The sequence below is a fragment of the Gymnoscopelus microlampas genome (assembly GCF_963454915.1).
Source record: "Gymnoscopelus microlampas genome assembly, chromosome: 24".
NCBI lineage: Eukaryota > Metazoa > Chordata > Actinopteri > Myctophiformes > Myctophidae > Gymnoscopelus > Gymnoscopelus microlampas.
In genome coordinates, this window is record NC_139961.1 from 8,329,319 (window position 1) to 8,338,857 (window position 9,539).

General features: G+C 38.3%; 1 protein-coding gene across 1 annotated transcript in view; it reads right to left on the bottom strand.

The window, feature by feature from the left end:
* Nucleotides 1-6,588, bottom strand: part of LOC311040528 (uncharacterized protein) — a gene marked incomplete at its 3' end in the record, with an annotated part of 24,039 nt that extends 17,451 nt beyond the window's left edge. Inside the window, exons 1-2 of the mRNA XM_084050859.1 lie at nt 6,484-6,588; nt 4,608-4,709 (exon numbers count right to left, since the gene is read on the bottom strand). Of these exons, the coding sequence (XP_083906985.1) occupies nt 4,608-4,709; nt 6,484-6,562 (181 nt within the window). The 5' untranslated portion in view covers nt 6,563-6,588. The remainder of the gene's footprint in view (nt 1-4,607; nt 4,710-6,483) is intronic.
* Nucleotides 6,589-9,539: the final 2,951 nt, after the last annotated feature.

The window sequence follows — 9,539 nt, forward strand, 5'->3', positions numbered from 1 at the left end:
GGATACAACATACCAACATACCATGTTACATGACACAACAACATACCATGTATTAAACATGTTAACCATATAATTTTCAAACTATGTAACTATATCAATATTTCTATGATAAATTCAGACTGTATGGTATATTCAGACTGTGACACAGTAAGAGTATCACAAGTTATTTCAAAGCAATGCATGTTCCAAATAGTTCTGAGTTTGGTTATTGTACCAGAATGTTCTGGGAAACAGGAAACAGTTCTGTAAGATAGATTGATTGTAATTCAATGGGCCAGAGTCCAATTTTTTACTAGGTAGATATTTGTATATATTTTGTATATTAGCAAGGTCTAACCAGGGACTGGTCGCAAATTAGCCTTGGCTATAAACCCCATATACAATGCAACGGTTTCATGTTTTATAACTTAATTGTTTTGTGTATTGTCCCTGTCAAATAAACATATAAATAAAATAAAAAGGCCGACCTAAAATGGTGTACCTAATCATTGATTGAATACTTTATTAACAGTTTGCAAATAGTACAGTGGTACGATTAGCCACAAGTTTCCTAGGGTGTTGTGGGCATCACTTCCTGTCGATTTCATTGGATATCATTGAATTTCATTGGATCAAATCGACAGGAAGTGATGCCCACAACGTCCTAGGAAACTTGTGGATACAATGGTGCTAAAAGCACCAGATAACACCAAAAGCCCTAAGGGCTTGTTTCCATTGTGGTCCTGTGTATTCAATTCATCGAGGTATCTAAAGACATACAAGAATATAATATACAAGATATCAACACTAGTATCAATAAAGTGTGTACTGTAAAATGGGGGGGGGGTAATTTTTGATGTTAAGCTTAGACTTTACTAGGACCAGTGACAAATCGCAGACAGGTGCTCTTTTATGGTGGTTTTGAAGGAGGGTAAGAATTCACCCTTTTTTAAAGTGAATCCTGCGATAGATCTCGATATTGAAACATGACGATACGTATCGACGTGACGTCATACCATTGTCATTTTTCGAGGGGCACACGGCCAAAGAGAGGGCCATGGCCGTCGTGGGCGCCGTGAAATTCCTGCCAACATAGCCATTACATTAAGTGTATAAACATCATAAGTAATACAAAATACATGCAAAGTATTGTGTCCTTAGTTAACTGATTATTTAATAATTGAAATAGTGCCCCATTCATTGTGCATGTAATCTAATACATCAAAATGACATTAAATCATAATATAAAAACTAAGATTCTAGAAAAACTGTTCTACCTTTATACAATTGATATCGTTTACATGGTCATTTATATTATAGCTTAACACATTGACTGCCAGAATTATTTTCACTGCCTATTGTTATTCATGCCAGAGATTTTTCAATGGGAAAAAAAAAGTACTCAGGAGCCGAGATACAAAATTTTAAAGTTTTAAGTTAACAAGGAAGTGGATGAGAGTAAAGATCTTCGAAAATTCATATCTCCTTGGTCTTTGGGTCCAAAAAAAAGAAAAAAAGTAAAAAAATAAAATAAAATAAAAATTGATTTTTTTTTTTTGAAAAAATATTTTTTTGCTAATATCGAATTAATTTGATCTTGCCAGGCAAGTGATGATAAGCTAATATCGAATTAATTCGATCTAGGCAGTCAATGTGTTAAGGGAACGTTCAATGGAGTTCAATGGACAGGTGGCGCCACATTGGGAGGTTTTCATTTGTTACTTTCAATGGTGTGACTTCACCTTCTCTTTCTATTGTGGTATAATAACATGAATACTTCATTAATGCAAGGTCTCCAGTTAAAATACCTCAAGGTAAAACAATTATATATATATATTTTTTTTTACATAAAACACTTAAAAAATGGTTATGAGTTTTTTTTAAAAGAAAACAAAAGACCTGGGATATGTCTCCAAAAGACGAGTCCTAATGGAAACTTCTGTTGACAGGAGCAGAATAAATATCCATGATAGTTTTGCCTGTCTATTCAACTCCCTGACAACATACAGCTGTTTAATTTGATCCTCCCACTGAAGTAATTTATAGTGGACATTATTTCCCTTGTAGTCCAGGGGCCAAGGCAGATTTTGGTACCACCTAAGGTGGCCGTACATTTTTGGTATTTTTGTATTCCTACATGTCTCTAGTTTATATTTTGGTATGATACATCTTCCAATTCAGTAGCTTAATGACAGTAATCACTCTAAACCGGCTAATGTATCCGGTAGGAGACACAAAGTAGAATCTTTGTGTCTCCTACCGGAAATACACCCGGGCATCAAATTATTGCGTCAAAAAACAAAATATATCCATGTATTCAAGGCTTCATGGGGTGTGCAATTGACAGAAAATAATCATTTTTTGGGTGAAGTCCTCCTTTAAGTTTCCCAGGGGGACTCTCTACCCATTCAGCTATGACCACCCTAGACCGAAGGAGGGTCAACTTTTACAAGCTTATGGAAAGCAGTCTTTTTGCAAACACCAAAAATCTGAGAAGTTATCAATTGCACACCCCATGAAGCCTTGAATAATTTGATGCCCCGGTGTATTTCCGGTAGGAGACACAAAGATTCTACTTTGTGTCTCCTACCGGATACATTAGCCGGTAGGTAGTGATTACTGTCATTAAGCTACTGAATTGGAAGATGTATCATACCAAAATATAAACTAGAGACATGTAGGAATACAAAAATACAAAAACTTTACAGCCACCTCAGGTGGTACCAATTTGTCAAAATATCAGTGTTGGCCCCTGGACTATTGGTGTGAATGCACTGATGTCTTTTCAGAGCACTTACTGACTGAAACTCTTCTCTCACTGTTAACATTGTGGCAAGAGTTTTTCTCCAGTGTGGACACGATGGTGTCTCTTCAGGCCAATTGACTGAATGAAACTCTTGTCACAATGTTTACACTGGTAAGGTTTTTCTCCAGTGTGGATACGCTGATGTTTCTTCAGGTCAGATGACTTAATGAAACTCTTGTCACAATGTTCACAGTGAAAAGGTTTTTCTCCAGTGTGGATACGTTGGTGTGTCTTCAGGTTACCCGAAGAATTAAAACTCTTGTTACAGTATGTACAGTGGAAAGGTTTTTCTCCAGTGTGGACACGCTGGTGTATCTTCAAGTCAGATGACTTACTGAAACTCTTGTTACAATGTTTACAATGGTAAGGTTTCTCTCCAGTGTGGATATGCTGGTGTGTCTTCAGGGAACCTGACTCACTGAAACACTTGTTACAATGTTCACACTGGAAAGGTTTTTCTCCAGTGTGAACACGCTGGTGTGTCTTCAGGTTACCTGCCTCACTGAAACACTTGTTACAATGTTCACACTGGAAAGGTTTCTCTCCTGTGTGAATACGCTGGTGTATCTTCAGGTTATCCGACCGATTAAAACTCTTATTACAGTGCATACAGTGGAAAGGTTTTTCTCCAGTGTGGACAGGCTGGTGTTTCTTCAGGTTTTCCGACCGATTAAAACTCTTGTTACAGTGCGTACAGTGGAAAGGTTTTTCTCCAGTGTGGATACGCTGGTGTGTCTTCAGGTGACTCGACCGATAAAAACTCTTGTTACAGTGCGTACAGTGGAAAGGTTTTTCTCCAGTGTGGATACGCTGGTGTGTCTTCAGGTGACCTGAGATATTGAATCTCGTGTTACAATGTTTAAAGTTGAAAGGTTTTTCTCCATCTGGTTGAGTTGAAGTCTTGGTAAACTGTTGATGACTATAAGATCCTGTAAGATAAGAGAGAGAGAGAGAGAGAGAGAGAGAGAGAGAGGAGGAGAGAAGAGGAGAGGCAGGTTAAAATTGGTGAGTACACATACAACTTCAAAGCTTCCATCATCAAATACATTTATTCCAACTCCCAGTTTTCCCCACCCATGTAAGTCCTGTCCCTGCATTTAACACAGACTGACCTCCACTTGTCTCCTCCCAATCATCACTGTCTTCAGTAACTTCAGTGTCAGATTCAAGCTTAACTTCAATTTCAGAGCATTGTGAAGAGATGTCTTCATCATCATCTTCACTTTTCACTGCTAGTAATGACAACATTGACCCAACAGGCCCCTCTGGTCTTTGAAGTAGCTCCTCCTGTTCCTCTTTAATCTGTGGAGGCTCTGGTTTCTCCTGGAGCAGACTGGGGCTCCTCTCCTGTTCAGGAGAGACCTCCTCTTTACACACAACCATGTGCAGGATGTCTAGGAGCAAAACAATAACATGATAGTGAATAGTGGATTCCTAAAATGTACAAATATTTATCCTTTGTCCGTGTTCCCTGTACAAAGTGAGCTATGACCTACTTTGATTGACCAAAGCAGGACGTAGCGCCTTCGTCCTACTCCTCCCGCCCCAAAACTCCCTGCTGACAGGCTCCGCCGCCAGCGCGTAGGAATACGTGCAGTTATATCACCCTCCCCTTCCGGCTTCCCTCCCCCGAACACGGGCCAATTGTGTTCGTAAAGACGCTAGAGAAAGCCACGGTGGATTCGAACCCACTACCTCCGCGGTGGTGGGCAGGCACTTTACCACTGTGCCACCCGAGCGCCCTAAAAATATACGTTTTTGAGAGATATTGTAATGATGGAAAAAATGAAAGAAAGAGAGAGAGAGAGCACATGAAACCTACTGAGGTGTGGGTGGTCTTCAGGTTCCTCCTGTTTAATAGAAATGTCCCTGGATGAGTCTGGAGAGTTCATCTTCACCTGCAGTCTGGACTCCACACACTGGTCTGAAATGAAGCAAGTGAATAAGGACCTTAAAGGAGGAGTTCACCCAAAAAATTACTTATTTTCTATCAATTGCACACCCTATGAAGCCTTGAATCCATGGATTCTTTTTTGTTTTTGTCGCATTCCTAAGCAAATAATTTGATTCCCGTGTCCTACCGGCTAATGTATCCGGTAGGATACACAAAGTAGATTATTTGTGTCTCCTACCGGAAATACACACGGTCATCAAATTATTGTCTTAATGCCACAAAAACAAAAATAAATCCATGAAATCAAGGCTTCATGGGGTGTCTAATTGATAGAAAATAAGTAATTTTTTGGGTGAACTCCTCCTTTAATCGAAGACCGGGAACGCATGTGTGTCATTTTAAAATGTCTTTGGCTATTCAAAAATAGCAGATATACAAGCTCATAGAGCGGCACCGAGTGCCACGATACAAGCTTGTAAATCTGATATTTTTGAAAAGAAATCTTGAAAATGTGTGCAAAATCTGCAAATCTTTGAATCTATATATTATTTTTAAGGGAACATTTATAACTCAAATCTTTGCTTCTGGGGATTCTAAAAATATAATGTAATGTAAACTTATGTTGCTATAATACGAGGACCACCATGTCAAGGACCACCCAAAATTATATGTAAATTGTGGACCCCCACCTCATCTAATATTTGCTTTGTTCCAGGGACCCCCAGAAGCAAAGATTTGAGTGCGAAATGTATATATGTATTCAAAAACACGTTTTTACGTTTTAAAAAAAAAATGGCAGATCTAAAAGCTTGTATATTGTAAGCTTGTATATTTGCTATTTTTAAATGGCCAAAGAAATGACACAGATGCGTTCCCGATCTTAATGGGTTAATAACTGGAGACCCGTGGTGTCAAGAATAACAATAATATTTGCTGAAGATAAAGGCAAAATAGCCTTATTTTCTAGTCACTATTTTGGCCTGATGGTGGCGCCAGAAGAATCAGGTCATTGGGACACTCTGTTAGGATTAATCTTCCAGGGAGCATGCATGCACAGAGGAAGCTTCATGGCAATCTGTCCATTAGATTTATAGACATCTTGTGTGCAAGTGGCTTAAAAGGGGAGTTAAAGGAAAGGCGTTTGAGCACCAAAATCTGTCAGATGAATTCTTGCCGGGTGCATTTGAGCCAAGGACTATTCACTGTAACTGTTGGAAGAAGCTGCATTCAGTCAAAGTTGGCACTGTGTGTAGTGTGTAGTGGAAAAGCCCATATGATCAGAAACAATCATCCAGACTTATGGATTTGTATAACTAACCAGACTTGTTCAATTACTATGTCCTTTCTATCCTATTTAATGTGTATTTTATCTTACTCCACACTGATAAAGCACAATGATTTCACTGTCAATAGTGCAGCTGGCAATTGTGTTGTATGTGCATGTGACAATAAACACCTTGAAGCTAGGAAAAAATCACACTCAGTGTGAAGTGGGCGGTGTGGTCATCACAGTGGTCATCACAGTGATGGAAGCTCACTTAAAAAAAAAGTTTTTTTTTTAAGTGCATAGTCCTATTTATAGGTTATTAATTTCATCATGTGTCTCGCTAGTTAATCACAGTGCTGAATAGTTAGCCAATCACAGTACAGCTAGGGGTGTACTAATGTAGGGGTGTACTAATGTATAAGCCAATCACAGTACAGAGAAGGGTGTACTAATGAGGTGTCCCAACCCCACTTATAGGGGCGGCTACACCGCCCAAAAAGGGAAGAAAGAAAGAGACAGACAGAGAGTCAAACGTACCAAACGTACTGAGGTCTGGCTGGTCTTCAGGTTCCTCCTGTTTCACTGAAACGGGTCTGGCTGGGTCTGGAGAGTTCATCTGCAACCTGCAGTCTGGACTTCACAGAGTCTGGAATGAAACAATTCAAATCCCAGAGTTCAGATTTCATTAAGAGAGACTTCTCTTACACTTAATTTCAACAAAAAAGGAGTAACATGGTAATCACAGAACATTTCCTGAATAATACATAATAATATATAATTCATAACCTTTAAGGCTCGTTTCCACTTCAATATGTTTTGCAGTCATTAAAGGTAGGGTAAGTGATATTTTTGGGTTAAAACAAAAAGTATTTTGTTAAAAGGTTAAAGCACTATATTCTGATAGTAATCATTGCTATAGAGTGTTTGTTCAGTAACAGGAGTCCCCCCCATCTCTCCAGCTCATTAATAAACAGAAAATACATTTTCCGGTAGGTGTCAAAATCTCAGCCAATCAGGAGAAAGTACCCATTTTTAAGCTTAATTTTTATAGTGTTCCAGTTCCAATTTTGTCTTCTCATTTCTTAGTGTCATCACTTCCAATTTCACTTGTTTAATCTATATCCTGATCCTGATTGAATACAAAATGGAAATGAAACTGAAACAAAATGTATTTTCTGTTTTATAAAGAGCTGGAGAGACAAGGAGACTCCTTTTACTGAACAAACACTCTATAGCAATGAGTACTATCAGAATATAGAGCTATTTTGCAATTATTTGAATATTTGCAAATCACTTAGCCTACCTTTAATATTTTGTGGAAAATATAATTAATATCTTCATGTAATCCTCTCTCTGATTTGATCTCATTTTCCCTCTTGAAGGCAAGTAGAATGATTTTTAGGAACATTATATTTACATAATTATAAATGATGTACAAATGAAATACTAATAATATGAATATTATTAATAATACAAACATTGTTTTATTTTTTCAGGTAAACACTGTTCAGGTTCACTACCATAATAGTGAAATGCCCCTTTTCCTTCAGGTCAATTGATTGATTGAATACTTTATTAACAGTTTGGAAAAAAAGCACAGAAAGTACAGTTCTATACACGCTCTGCTAAAAGGATTAAAACCCAAGAAAGTGCTATGGCTTGTTTCCTGTGTACTCAATTCATCTAAACATGCAGTGCTTGGAAAAAGTACTCAAATATGTTGCTTAACTTAAGTAAAAGTATCAATACTGCAAATGCAATGTTAGAAGTACTCAAGTAAGTATTCAAGAAGTTACAAGTAAAAGTCCAGAATTGAAAAATGACTCGAGTAAAAGTACAAAAGTATTGGTATCAAAATGTTCTTAAAGTACCAAAAGTAAAAGTACTAAAATATTTGAAAGTAGCATATCTACAAGCTCACAACGTGTCGCGCTGTGACGCGTTGTGAGCTTGTAGATCTGCTATTTTCAAATAGCGTAGGTATAAAATATTTATAATGTAATAATTAATATCTGCAAAGTAACTAGTAACTAAAGTTTTCAAATAATTGTAGTGGAGTAAAAGCACAATATTTGCCTCTGAGATGTAGTGGAGTAAAATTAAAAGTATAGACAATTGGAAATACTCCAGTAAAGTAAAAGTACCTCAAAATTGTACTTAAGTACAGTACTTGAGCACATGTACTTTACTTTACACCACTGCAAACATGTAATGACAGACAGATATACAGTACAATACTATGCCAAAACGTCATATAAACCAGAAGTAATCAAAAAGAACAATAGCAAAGGACTTTTTCTGAACAAGGACCAGTTCTGAATTGCAGCCACCTGTAAATGCTCTTTTAGAGCTTTTGAAGGAACAAACACTCCCATGTTAGATTCTTATTTTAAACAACAACAATAAAAACATACCTTCCTCAATAATGTATCCTGGCAGAGTAGAACACACTTGAACACCTCTAATGTGGGACTTTAGTCTTCACTTGAGTGTACTTGAAGCTAGCTTAGCATTCATTAGCCCACCCACCCCCAAAAAAAACAACAAAAAAAACAAGCAAAGTCTTTGAACGTCGTGTGTAAATTCCTCTCGTTTCACAACGTGCCAGCCTGTCACTCTTTACACAGACTGTCGCACAAAGACACCCTCAGACAGAAGTTACACAAAGGTTTGTTCACTGCAAACTTATATTATAACACAGACTTTCTCTGTATCAGTTCACTCTTTCTCTCTGTTGTTGTTGTTGGATGCATTGTGTGTTTCAACCCGGACGCGAGAGCAGGACGGACACGGTTCCTCGTCCTTCCCTCTATCCTGTCCGGGTTGAAACACACACTATATTGCCTGGCACACCTTGCTACCGCTTGCCGTACTAAGGGCCGCGGGTTCAAATCCCAGCTAAAGCATAGTACTGAAGATCCCTCATCCGTGCGTGAGCGGGGTGGGCTCGGGGGGTTATTCCCCGGGGTTTCCAGACAATACAGCGGAGGGGTTATAGAAAAAATATAAACGGGCAGCTGACATTTTACAGAAACATTTAGAGCAGAGGGAAGAATGGTTGTAGAAAGAAAAAGAGGTGGGAGTTATCGAGGGAGGGGATAAACTGTATCACATATTTAGTTTTTGAATATTACACCACTAATAGTTGCAGTCACTGTAGTTAATGACCATATGTCTTTCTTTTAACCATAAGACGCTGCCTTCATGATCTGATCTAAACTCCACTCATTATTTACCCTCTACTGCCCTCTAGGGGCTACAGAAGCACTAGTCAAAAGCAACACAGAAGCAGAGCCGCATTAACCCTAGAATAAAAAAGAAGGATGGATTACAGGGGCGTGTCCCAGCGTAGTACCGGGGTATTGCACATGCGCAGTAAAATCCTGCCTGAACATACAAAAAGGCTCAGTAGATGGCAGCGTGTGACCCTTAAACGGTAGTGTTTGTTTTGTGTCACTTCAGTAGCCACGGAGACCTGCTGAAGATCTTTATTTGCTGAAATTAAATGTTAATATGGCCAAAACAAGTAGGCCTATTTAGTGCCATAATAGGCACAATTGAGTGGCATGTCACTGAATGAATATTAGCCCAAA